Source organism: Rhincodon typus, chromosome 22, assembly GCF_021869965.1.
Source record: "Rhincodon typus isolate 14 chromosome 22, sRhiTyp1.1, whole genome shotgun sequence".
In the NCBI taxonomy this organism is placed as follows: Eukaryota; Metazoa; Chordata; class Chondrichthyes; order Orectolobiformes; family Rhincodontidae; genus Rhincodon; species Rhincodon typus.
Window position 1 is genome coordinate 17,773,203 of NC_063353.1, and position 13,721 is coordinate 17,786,923.

The 13,721-nt window shown below is 37.4% G+C and overlaps 1 protein-coding gene across 2 annotated transcripts in view; it reads right to left on the bottom strand.

Annotated features, from left to right (window-relative positions):
• uhrf1bp1l (UHRF1 binding protein 1-like) overlaps positions 1-13,721 on the bottom strand; it is a 121,699-nt gene that overhangs the window by 4,403 nt on the left and 103,575 nt on the right. For both annotated transcript variants that reach the window (XM_020515300.2, XM_020515292.2), the window contains 2 exons: positions 5,579-5,838; positions 1,893-1,986 (listed from right to left, as the gene is read on the bottom strand). In XM_020515300.2, coding sequence (XP_020370889.1) covers positions 1,893-1,986; positions 5,579-5,838 — 354 coding nt within the window. The remainder of the gene's footprint in view (positions 1-1,892; positions 1,987-5,578; positions 5,839-13,721) is intronic.

Sequence of the window (13,721 nt, forward strand, 5' to 3'; positions counted from 1 at the left end):
CAAATGCCAGGCCTTCATGAAACCCTTTGATGATGGGTTATATTACAGACATGTAGAGTTGTATATCATACTTGAATTTAATGTAATCAGCTTCTGCATACCTCTACAGTCTTTTTACTGTTTCTTAGAGACAGAGGTACTTATCTCAGAACTTTCAATAAGTCAATAGCTGGAGAATAATTAGAGAGAGCAAAATGAAAAAAAAACTTTAAACCAAAATTGTCTCCCCCCCAAAAACCTAGACTGAGCCAGCTCATCCTTTTTGCCCCCTTCTCTTTTTAGCATTTGCTGTGGTTGGCTGGCCAGCACCGGTACTCCTTAGTTGACTAATTCAACATCCAACCAGCTGCCAAACCCTGAGCATAACAACATCTTGGTGCCAAGTTGTCTACAGTATTCTTAAAGCAGTAATTAACTGGCATTATCTTTCCATGCCAGCTCCCAACAGCAAACATCAGTCTTTTGTTCTCTCTCTTTCTCGAAACAAACTGCTGTTCAAAGTTCAAATCTAAACTGCAACTCTCAGATTCAAACCAAAAAATTAAAAAGGAGTAAAAGTAAATAGTGATGGTCTCAACATATAGCACATCTACCCTTATGAGAAATTGAATTGCAACTCAAACTCAGTTCACAATGGGGCCTTACAGCCTTACAAAGAAGTTCATCTCATCGCTTTGCTAAATTCGGCCCACAACTCCAGCATGAAATAACAACACCTTTTGTTGACTCAAACCAGATGTTGGATGCTGCACTAGACCATTACGATCTGAATCATATATCACTCTTCCCTGTTCCCCCAGAAAACATGGTGGAAAATACTTGAGGCAATAAATTTATCAGAATCTAGAGTAGGCTTGAAGTGCAATCAACCAGTGGTCGGACCATTACAAATATGAACTGATTCTTGAAGTCACTAAGCAGTAGTGGCCAGCGCGCCACAAAAGCCACTGAACTTCTTGATTTCAAAATACTACAATGTCCTCACTCCAAACAAAGTGAAAGTGAAATTATTTTCAGATACCGGATATATTGGATGAGCTCAAAATCTGCAAGAAAAGGACTTCATACTCTAATTTAATTCGCTTTTAAAGAACGAAAAGGAGAGTAAGCGTTTGGAACAACAATTTCAGAATGAAGGTTATAAAAAGGTGATAGTTCAGAGGCCTGAGGGGGCCTTTGATAACTTTCTTCATATGGCCTGAGGAAATGCCTCCCTTGGCAATGCCATACAACAGAAAATAAAAACAGGAGCCAAGTTTAAGCCTTTAAACGCAAGATATTTCACTTGCTACAAGTAATAGAGAATATCAAAGTAATTCTTTCATAGAGATGCATGAAATTATTTACTTGCAATGGAGGCTTTACAAATGATCAAAACTAAATAATACATGGCTATGTTGATTCCTTAGAAACTATGAGATGTTTTATTGTGCACCTAAACATACAGTTGTGTGTTTTGGGAAATAGATTTAGCAAACTAATATAAATTGCCAGTTCTGAGGAAGGGTCACCGGACCCGAAACGTTAACTCTGTTTTCTCCTCCACAGATGCTGCCAGACCTGCTGAGCTTTTCCAGCAACTTAGGAACAAAAACAAAGTAAATTGCTACGTCAGCTTGACAATCCAACCACGTGTTGCAAACATGAGAGGCAAACAACTGTTATAATTAGAGGCAGTAAATTATTTAAAAAGTTATCAAATACAATTAATCATATAACACTCAATTAAAAATTCATCACCTTAAAACACTGTTGCATGGAGCTTATCCAAGCTGAAGATGCATCCTTCCTTAACAACAAGAACTAAAGCATATTTCCATGGCCAAACACAAAGCTATCTTTCCAGTCATCCCTTTTATCTTCTATGCAGCATTAAACAAAGCAGTTCTCACCTCCAATGCAAAATGTTCCATCATCACTTCTGCGCACGATCAAGTTATCAATAAACAGTTCTATTGGCAGTGGTTCATGGGGTGGACTGTCATCCTTTGAATCGAATTACATGAAGTTAATATTATATGCATTTACCATAAAAGTTGCAAACATTTAGTGTAAAAATTACTTTGTACAAACATTTCAACAAACTGATAGCCTTTGTAATGATTATGTAAATGTTATGCAAGAGCTGCAAGCCGCAAGTCCACTGCTGATCATATTTTGCTAATCAAGAGAAAAGTTTAGGGCATACTGCCACAATGATGATTTACTATAGTTAGACTTATCAAGCCAAATTTTGTTCACCATCTGAAAGTATCATACAAATTTAGCACTAAATAGAAAGTAATAATCCCTATAACACCTTCCTACATAGAAAAAAAACCATGTACACAAAAAATTATGATATTCTTTAAATTATGTTAATAAAGACATTTAGATGCAAAACTGGATATTCAAGACAAGAAAATACAATATATAAATCACTCTGCCATAGTTTTTGGTCATGCTGCAATGTAGGGCAGGATTTTTTGGATGGTAGCATTTCCTGCCCTGCCAACTGTCCCCACAGCGATTTCACACTCAAAGGAGTCCTAACAGGCTGGAAATGGGACTTACATCCCCACTCAGGAGCATTGCCTTAAATAGCTGATTGGCCAGGATCAACCAATGGCCACTGCTGGGACAACAAGGAGTCCCTGAAGAATAGATGCTAATGGAGGTCAGATATCAGGTAAAACCTAGATATTGAAATGGCTTGGCTGGCAAGCTCTAGTAAGGGGGCAGGGTTTGAGCCCAGGGGTCCTTCAAAACAGGACCACACTTGCCTGACACTACTTTATTCAGTTTCTGTTTAGATAGTGACATTATGTAGACTTCCCCAGATGTTGGTAAAATAATGGTGGAGACAGGATGATTAATTAGCCAAGGCTCTGAAATAGATCCAAGGACAGGTAGCCCGCTTGGCATCTCCACGGCTCCTCACAAAATAGGAGATGGATTAACACAAGTAGGATGTCAAAGTGCACAGGCTACACACATTTCCATTGCTGGTTGGAGGGCCTTAAATTCTCCTTACGTTATGTTGTTTGTTCATAGCTCAGAAGCATGCATAGTATAATCAGATACATCCCCTATTTATACTGCATCACTCTGGATTCAAGGTTGTGGAAAAGGTAATTAGTATCAGTTACGGCACCAGAAATCTGTACTATATGTTGCATTATAGTCTCCCAAATATACCAATGATTATTGGTATTTCAACTGAACAGAAACTTGAATTGATCCCAAATCATTTTCTCTACTGTGGTAGAAAAAAGCAAGAGGCTGAGTTCTCCAGATAGCTTAATGTTGTCACCAACTCTAAACTAAATAAACCAAGTATAGCTCAGCTTTAACCTTTGGTTTATGCCTAGTTCACTGATCTCAATCAGGGTCTTGTTCCCCATTTCTATTGTACAACTTCTGCTGAAGATGGGCATGTATCGTATGAGTGACAGAGTGTAGGATTTGGCTTTGCAGTAATTTCTTGCAGAGTGAAACAGCCTGCCAATTTTCTAAACCCAGCAAATAAAAGCCATTGGATGAAACACTAGAATTCAATTACCATATATTAAAACAAAAAGGAAATACTGTAGATGGTGGAAATGTGAAATAAAGTCAGAAGATGCCGGAATACTCAGGATGTCAGTCAGTATCCATGATTTTCCTCATATCCAGCATTTTGCCACCGCCAGAATACACGACCCTCTTCTCTCAGAATTTCAAAAACACTATCTTCTCTGTGACACCATGGTCCACTCTTCAATGTCTCAAAATCCCTCCCTATGTAAACAACTGAAATACCACACTTGTCTTTTTACCTTCCTTGCAATCAAACTAGCCCATTGCTCACAATGCAACAACACTATACTTAGGAGACGTAATACAGGCTGAGTGATCACTTTCTGAACTCTCTGGTCATTCCAAAATCATAATGCCAAGTTTCATTTGCTTGCCCTTTGCTCCCCCACCCATAGTCCCAGTCTGGCCTTGTATGTTTTTCAAATATGTAAAACTCAAGGAACATCAACTCATTTAAGCAGTTTACAGACTACAGTCACAACTCTAATTTCAATAATTCCAGATCATAGACAGTGGTCCCTTTATTTGGACTGGACACTGTTGCCCTCAAGGAGTGTCTCTACCACAGACCTTTCTCTTTTGTTTTTTTTTCTCCCATTTTCCTGCTATTATACTTGCTAAAAATGATATTATATATAGCATTTTCAGCTTTTGATAAAAGGTCACAAGCCTGTAACATGAATCATGGAGGGTGATGATGAGTGGGAATGGAGATACAAAAGTGCTGGTGGTGCTTTTTTGGAAGGTGGTGCACATTGATCTGTTTTTTTTCTTCTTGCTGGTGGACAAACAGCATCAGCCATTTATTACATTTGTGCTTGCTCACAGACTTTCTTTAGGCTTTTGCAGTGGAACTGAACTGCAAATTAAAGAACCAAAGCAACAAGGTGTCCACAGTAGGGGATCGGAGACCTCTGAACATGAGAGACATCAGTGTATCACCATAACTGGATTAAATGCACAGAATCTGAATTAAGAATGACACTTCAAATATTTAATTCAATGTCAATCAATCAGTTACCAAAAATGCCATATAGAGAAGGAAAGGAACAAGAGGCTACCAGTAAGACATAAAGAGTATTTTCTTATTTAAGAAGTCGGCAGCAATAATTCAAGTCTGAGGGAATAAGCGTCCACATTTGTAAAAAATATTTGACTCCCGACAGTGTGGAAACAGGCCCTTCGGCCCAGTATGTCCACACCAACTCTCACAGCATACCACCCAGACCCATCCCCCTCCCCCTGTAACCCACCTAATCTACACATCCCTGAGCACTATGGGCAATTTAGCATGGCCAATCCACCTGGCCTGCACATCTTTGGACAGTGGGAGGAAACCGGAGCACCTGGAGAAAACCTATGCAGACACAGGGAGAATGTGCAAACTCCACACAGACAGTTGGCCGAGAGTGGAATTGAACCCAGGACTAAATGAAAGTATTGAAAGTGTGCTGGGCACTGAAATGGTTGTTCCCAGCTTTTTCTGGTGTGTTTACTTCCAATCACTGAGCAAAATGCAGCAACGCATGACATTAAATTTACTTGAATGGTAAATGGATGATGAGATTCTGTTGCTGCACAGCTTCAAGAAGAACCAGGTCTCTTAGAAAGTGACTTCTGAATTGCCAGTTAACTGCAAATGCAGCCATCAGCGGTTGTTGTTTGAATTCTATGTAAATAATTATCTTGCTGGCCATATTGTTATTTCTACAACAAAATCCAACAATTTTAGTCAATCTATGATGGCAACACACAAGGACATTCCTTTTATCCCTACTACTTTTGTAGGATAGGATCAGTCTGTGCTAATCTCACCAGGATCACCCCAGTATACTTCCCATTTTTCATAGATCTGTCAAAATACTGGACTGTAATCAACAGATTGCTGGCAAAGAGATGGAGTAGACCCTAAACCTTCACTGGTAATAAAAAAAAAAGTGTAGTATGTCCCTTAGTGACAATTAAATGTTCCACTGTGTTCTGGGGAAAATTATTTTTCAGAAAATAGAATCCATCTTACCTTCAGATTAATCTGTGTATCAGTTATTTCAATCTTCATAGGGATTATGTCGGCAGGTGCTTCATCTTCTAGAAATGCCCCTAGATTGGTGAGGGAAGACATCAGGAACTCTGAATTGAAGTTCTTAATCAAGCATTCCAAGAAACCATTCTTGACTGCAAGTGATGAATGGACAGCGGCACTCGGCCCACTCTCTAGTCGTAGACTCACTTCAGGCAATTCTTTCCTGTGCTCCTGTGTCACAGAGGATTGGTGTCGATCTGACCACAAAAGAAAAATGGTTAATTAACAAACAAGTGCATTTTACCACCCAACAAAGCACTTCAACAGAAACAATTATCTCTTGAAGTGTTCATTTTTTTTTATAAAGTCAGGTTTAAGATCATGTATTTCTTAATGGAAATATTATTTGAGGGCTGAATTTTACAGTACAGTTATTTAATTTTTTGATTTTACCCCTTGCTTAACTGCAAAGCATGAATCAAATATAGTACAGTGTATTGATTACCTGAAATTAAAATGACCTGAAAGAATTTAGTTTGAACAACTATAACCAGAAACAGCCAAACCTTTAGGAACTGTTGAGCAAAAACACCAAAAACCTGATAGTATTCTGGTACAATTGTGAGTATCTAATTAAATCGGATTTCTCAGAAGTTGCACAACTGGGTAAAATATAAAAGTAATATTTTTGAACTTTAATAACAATATAGGGTAGAGAACTGAGTAATCATTTGAATATTAAATGATTTGTCAGTTCCCTACTGGAAAGTTCCACATCAACATAATTCATTAGTAACAAATCTTGTCATTTATAAAATCAGAGCACAACCCAAGTGTTTTGTATCTTTTTGCTAAAGCATGTTCCAGTTTTCACACTGCTGTCAAAAAATATTGCTTTAAATATCTTGACTTTGTACTTAAAAATGCCAAATGTTTGAAGCATATGCACGTTCCTTCACCAATAATCCAAAGTATTTCACATTATGTGGCAAGACAAGTTAACTATATCATGCCGTATATATTCAGAATTGAAATTTCAATGTGCAGTTAGTGCCCCCTGCTGCATGTATAAAAGGAAAGAAGTTTTTTTAAAAAAAAATTGATCCCAATAAAGGGATTCTGATTGAGATGTAAGTCATTACTCCCCAATTAGCTAAATTTCTGGTCTCAGCTACCTGCAATTGGGAGAAACAGGGAACATGCAAGGTTCTTTTCCACAAAGAGAACACTCTGGTTACTGATAGCTGGCTCCTGACAGATAGCTTAAAAGTGTGTAAAACTTTCTAAGCATAGATCAGCTTTCAAATCTCTTGGTCAAAGAAAGAAACTTGGTATATAATGAGAATGAATGAAACTAATAGTTAAAAACAAAAAACAAAAACAATTCCTGAAAAATGGTTAGATATCTTCAAATTTGAATAATCCTGTCCATGTACAAATTAGTCAAGTTATTCTACGGATTGAAAGCGAGTCTTGGCCAGTCCAACTAGAATCAACAGTTACCTTCTTCTGGTCTTCAACACAAAGTACTTATGTACAAAGATTAAATAGTCCTGTCATTATAAGCTTGAAATTTCTACCCGCAAAAATACTAGATGTACTACTCCATACTTTAATTTATGACATTATATTGGTAGAAAATTAAGCAAACATTGAGTGTTTTTTCAGTTTCCTATTAAAAGGTTTCACATCAATACAATTTATCAATAACTGATCTCAGTACAGCGTACTACCCGATTTGGTCAACACTTATGGATCCTGTTAGAGCCCTCATTGATTTTGCTCACTTTTATCAGTTTTTGTTTGGAGCAGTGAATTGGGAGCTAAAGAGGACTTTTGGACTGTGGGTAACTGCTTGTGTTAAAAAGGAAAACAGACCAAACAAACTTGTGTTTATTTGTGAGGAATGGCCTAGTAGCTAATTGCGGGTTGGTTCCTGATCAAATGGTTCTGCAGAAGCTTCATCACCAGGGAAGGGAATCATGTTTAAACAGCAGAAGTTGACTATTAATGAAGTCAGTACCCAGGAATTTTTTCCAGCACATCCGAGACATCTAGCAGACTTTATGCTCAAGCAGATGGCAGATATTGAATGGTAACTGGGATCTCATGGAGGAGACGGTTAGTCTGTCAGGCAGTAGTAAAAGCTTGAATTGGGTTTTGGTTTGTGTTTTCTGTGAGAATGAATCTGGTTGTTCCTGCTGTAGCATGAAGTTTTGGAAGTTCCCTGCCTAATCTCCCATTACCAATACTTGGAAGCTCAGAAAATAGAGAACCAAGTTTTAAGTATTACTGCCCTTTAATCGGAGTTAACTGATCAACATCCTCAGAAAATCTATCAAGAAACCAACATCCATCTGTGGAACAATGCATCATGAAAACCACTTATAAAGAAAATAACAAAATTGGGCAAATTACTTATCCATCCCTTAACTGTGTTTGATTGTCTTTCGTGTGAAAGGGGTTGAAAACAAAGATTTTTGGCTTATAGCATAGACCAATTAGATACTTTGTATAATTTTGCTCAAATTATTGCACTGTTAATAAATTGCTAAGCCTTTTATTTAAGCTACAAAGCATTTTCTGGAATTGATTATTCAGAAAGTCTGGGATTGGTTTTTTAAAAAAAATCCAATTAGGTACCATTGAGGTCAACTTTGAGGGTCTTTGAAGGTTTTAGTTTGGCTGTATTGTGAACACAGAGGTAGAGAGACTGATTTGGTTCAGCTGTCTGTCTCCGTGTTGTAACAGAGCCTGTAAACTTGATCCATGTTACAGGTTGTTGATATTACCAATCCAAGGTGGTGGTGGATCATACGGTGTATACACAATACACAAAACTTGGCAATAGGCAACACATTAAAATGTACCTTGTGTTGATTGATCTGTCATATTATTGATTTTTACTAATCAATTCATTACAAGAAAACAAAAATGAGAATAGCAAAATCTAAAATCCATTTTCATTTGTAGAATAGCTCATAATCAATGACACCAACTGTGTGCACAGTAACATTTTAAAATCAAAAGACAAGTAATAGAATGCAATATGTAGTCTCAAATGGTGGTAACCATGGTAATTATCGTTAGTTTGGAATAGTTTTTAAATGGCAGTTGGTTTGTTCTTGACATTTGTTCCTTCTCTACAAGACTGGACAGCTGGTCCCATAAACACAAATGCTTGCCATTAATATTAGTTACCTGTTGAAAATAGCCATGCAAGAAGTCTAACTTATCGAATGCTTCAACAATGATAGCATACAGACATTCTGCTTCTTTCTGTGCCTCATCTTCCTCAGCTGCCACAATGGCATCATCGTTCATCGCATGACACAAGCTTCAGCGCTATCATTCAGCAGTAGTTGCAGTGGTCAAGAAAGTTTTTCTTTTCTAATCCTAATATTGGGAAGACTGTAGCATTGGCATTGTCTTATGGGATATCACACAGTGACAATCCATCGACGTTATCATCATTAGTTTCAAGTAAATTGCACACATGAAGCAATTCTGAATTTTTTCCTGCTTTACCATCTCACAGGCTTCAGGATATTCATTTTCTGAAACAAGTCAACATTGAAGTTTTCACTGAACTTCAGGCAGGCCATTTTCTTGCAGGCAATTATCTTGCAGTAGAAGTATTTTAAATTTGCAATTATACTTGGTCTGTTGACTAAGTAACTGAAGTTGATTTTGGTGAGAGAAAAAACCAACTGTATGGCTTTTAGTTCTTGGACATTAGGATGGGTTGAGCAATTATCCACAAGAAATCAGATCTTGTGTTTCTGGAACTATATGCGGTGAATAGCTGAACCAATAAAGTAAAAATCAATGATGTCATTCCAGACTTTTGGTTTGGTGGCTAACTGACAAATGGTTGAAGTGGTTTCAGCACCTTGATTTTTTGAACTTGGTGAACAATAACCCATGTTTCTTGGACATGTGTGCAGCAACAAGGAGTGACACCGAATGTTTGATCACTTAGCGTCAAATTTGGCTTGCTTCTTGGCACAGAAAGTTTTATCTGGTGCACATTTATAGAAAGGGGAGTTTTGTTGCACGGTCAGTACTTTCATCTTGTTTAAATAAGAATCACAACAATAGAACAATAGCATGTTGTGGTTTCCAAACTGAGGTCCGCAGATTCAGCTTTCACCGTACTACTGACATTTGCTCCTCCACAAGTCAATTCACTGGATGTTATCTTCTGCAGCTTAGTAACTCTATCTTTAAAAACACGTACAGCTTGTCTGTTTGCCAATAACAGGAAGATGATTATATAGTGCCGTGTTTTTTCTGATGGACAAAACACAACTGGGAAGGGAAAATTGTTCAAATGCAGGTTCAAAGGACACTTTCAAACATATCTTACATTTGAAGATTTCAATGTAAGAGAGAAATGGAGGTGGAAATGAAAAGAAGAACTGGACAGTACTATTTTTTCATTGCTGACATCCATTTATTTCACGGAATTGTATAATTTAGCTCAGGAAAAATCATGGGACAGATTTGACTATCAATAACAAGCAATTAAAACACAGCAATTTTATGCAATTCAATACATTCAAATAAAGGAGACAGTTGATGCGCTGGAAAGGTAACACAGATTTGTTGCATCCCACAAAGCAATTTCATATTACTGCACCAATTTGCGCATTTCTCCTTGTCTACAGCTGATGTCCCATCTGTGCAAAAAGAATGATTATCTGTTCCTAGACGGTGTGTTTAAGAATTACCACCACAATAAATGTAGAACTTATGTGGATTCCAGACAGTAGCTGCAGTGTGTACTATCTACAAGATGCACTGCAGAAATTCACCAAAGATCCTCAAACAGCACGTTTCAAACCCACAACCACTTCCATCTAGAAGGACAAGGGCATCAGACATATGGGAACACCACCACCTCCAAGTCATTCACCATCCTGACTTGGAAATATATCTCCATTCCTTCACTGTCACTGGCTCAAAATCCTGGAATTCCCTCCCTAATACCATTGTGGGTCAACCCACAGCAGGAGGACTGCAGCGGTTCAAGAAGACAGCTCACCACCACCTTCTCAAGGGCAACTAGGGATGAGCAAGATATGCTGGCCAGCCAGCGATGTCAACATCCCACAAATGAATAGGAAAAAAAAAAGTGTCCGATTCCTTCTGTCTTGGACCAGTCATACAAACAGGTTCTGAGATTCCAGAATCAAGTTCTGAAATCAAGCAAATCTATCTAATCACAACTGAAACAAAAAAAAATGCAATTGTGTTATGATATATATTGAAAAAGACTTCTAAACGTCACATTATAGAAGTTAAATGGTACCAGAACCTCACTAAGGTCCTTCATTGTGGATTAAACAAGACCCCTATTGTTTGAAAGCAGAAAACATTCAGTCTTTATCATCCAAGTAGTTGTGGGGATGTTTATTTTTGAAGGATTAAAGAAAAAAAGCTGAATATTGCAACAGTTAATCATTTGTAAGCAGACTTACACTGAGCACAAGTTGGTTCATTTTCCTGTTAAGAACTGCTGTGTTATCATGGTAGCAACCAACTTAATGATTTTCAAACTTAACTCCATCCACAACAATGTTGCTTTTATTTGCCAATATATACAAATCAGAAAATGAAACACCTTTGAAAAATCAAAGCTTATCAGACAGAGCAGATTATTATTTCTGGATGAAAATGTGCATTATGTCCCTTGGGTCCAGGACCTTTCAGAAGAAAATTGAAATGTCAAAATGTTTCAGAATTTACTTTATTCCTTCCATCAGGCTGTTGCATTCATTTTGCTTTAATGTTAATGATCATGTTAGTTGCTTCTGTCTTAAAAACTCAGTGTTGTTTTTACTCCTTTCACCTTTTTTCTCAATTGCTTTGCATTTATACTTTAACCACTCCTTTTCCATTTCTTCGTTCTTGATGTTTTTTTTAAAAAACATGTGGTTTTGTCCCCCTCCTTAACTTATGAATTTTCTTTCACCATTTTCCCTAGGCTTATTTAGTCCTACATTCTGTCTTAGGAAATTTCAATGCAATAGAAGGTTGAAGGAGAAGAGCACTGTTATGATCGGTGGCAGCCTGGAAAATGTACAAAAGATAAAAAGCTACAGCTCTCAGGAAAGGTTATGAATCTAACGAGTCTTTAAAAGACGTGAGAACTGAATAAAAGAGATCAGAGAACATTCAAACTATAGTTAGTTTCAGTTTATTTCTTAATGGTGCAGTGAAGAGCTAAAGTTATTATTTCAATAAAACGCTTGGACACATTTCAGCACCACATGAATTAAATTCCAGAGTTTAGTCAAGCTGACAGAGGAGGACAGTAAATTAACATCAAGATCCTCTTGGAATATAAGGATGTGAAAGCTATTAAGAAATCTAGAAGATAAATTATTCTTGATTATCTATGTCCACTTATTATTTATCTGGGTAAGAGAGATAATACACGCTAACAGGTTGCTTATTCACCTTTATGACTTAGAAAATCGTTAATGACACAGAGGCAAAACTGAGGTACAGTTTGAAAACCAGGAACATCTAAAGAAGAGTGAAAATGTACAAATGTAAATATTCAATGCATCAATGTACACAAGAAAAAAGACAACTGAAAATAAAAAATAAAAATGATTCCACTTTTGAGATTTTCATGTACATTGAAAGAACTAAGACCACAATTACATCTTTATAACCTGATAGTGGTTGTATTTGATTAATCTGCTCAACAAATGTTACCAAAACAATTGTTACGGAGATAGTAGGAACTGCTGATGCTGGAGAATCTTCCTGCTCCTCTGATGCTGCTTGGCCTGCTGTGTTCATCCAGCTCTACACCGTGTTATCTTAAAACAATTATGTTGTTCTTTTACTGGTTTGTACTTTAAAAATAGCACCACATCACAATTATTAGGTAACAAGGTGTAGAGCTGGATGAACACAGCAGGCCAAGCAGCATCAGAGGAGCAGGAAAGCTGATGTTTCAGGTCTGGACCCTTCTTCAGAAATGGGTCGATTATTAGGTCACTTCATTAATCAATTAATTCAGACTTCATCTGTCTCAAAATAGAGGATTAAGACCAACAGACAGTCCAGACCCAAGGCAATGCAGTCAACTCCTAACTGATCCCTGAAATGGCAAAACAAGGGCAATTCAAGGGCAACTAGAGCTAGGCAACAAATGCTGGCCTTGCCAACAACATTCCGATCCTATGAAAGAACTTTTTTTCACAAGTGTGATCATAATCATACAAAATCCTCATGGGGCAAAGGTTAAATTATGAAAGCTACAGTCTAACATTTAGATTGAAAGTTTTCTTCACTGTGGTTCTTGCACCATTGTCCAATTTTAACTTCAAACAGGCAAGACTAGTTACCTAAGAAACTAAGTGCTCCTATCGGGTGACAAGTAACGCTGGAGACTTATGACCACCTTGTAAATAGTTTATCCTCTGATTTTGGCTCTGTATGCCTCAGTCGCGAGGTTGTATCTGACAAAGACTTGAATCTCAAATCTTTGCCTATATTGCCCTCAGCTTTGCCAATGACTGATGTTACAAGTCTCAATCTGTCTGTTCTGCTTACCCAAAAATTTAATTGCCAAAATGTAGACTGACAGGTTAATGTTATAATCAGCAAACCCTCCACTTACTGGCACCTCTTCAGCTCACATATGCAAGGGTACTGTAAAAGTAATGGGTAGAGCTTGCCAGCACAGTCAATTTTTGAGAACATTACAAAAGAAGAACTGTTTTATTGTTTCATTCTTGAATTCTAACTTGAGCTCCAATAAATAGCTTTCAGTAACTCGAAATGAAACTCATGAAAGTAATTTAAATTCACAATTCTGAATGGATGTGTGCTCTAACTCAAAGCCAGAAAGATTCAGGAATGCACTTCACTCCAATGTGGTTACAATATGCAATTTACCACATTTGAGCAGTTAGTAAATATCATAAATGTAATCATGGGATTGCCAGATGAGTACATGAGGGGGAAAAAGGAATTCAAGGATAGGTTGGTTTGTTGAGATGTGCTAAGGTAGGAGATGACTATGTGGAACATAGACACTGGCACCGACCTGTTGAGCTGAATGAATTTACAGTACAGATACAGGTCAATGTAATTCTACAATGCTTTACATTTTTGG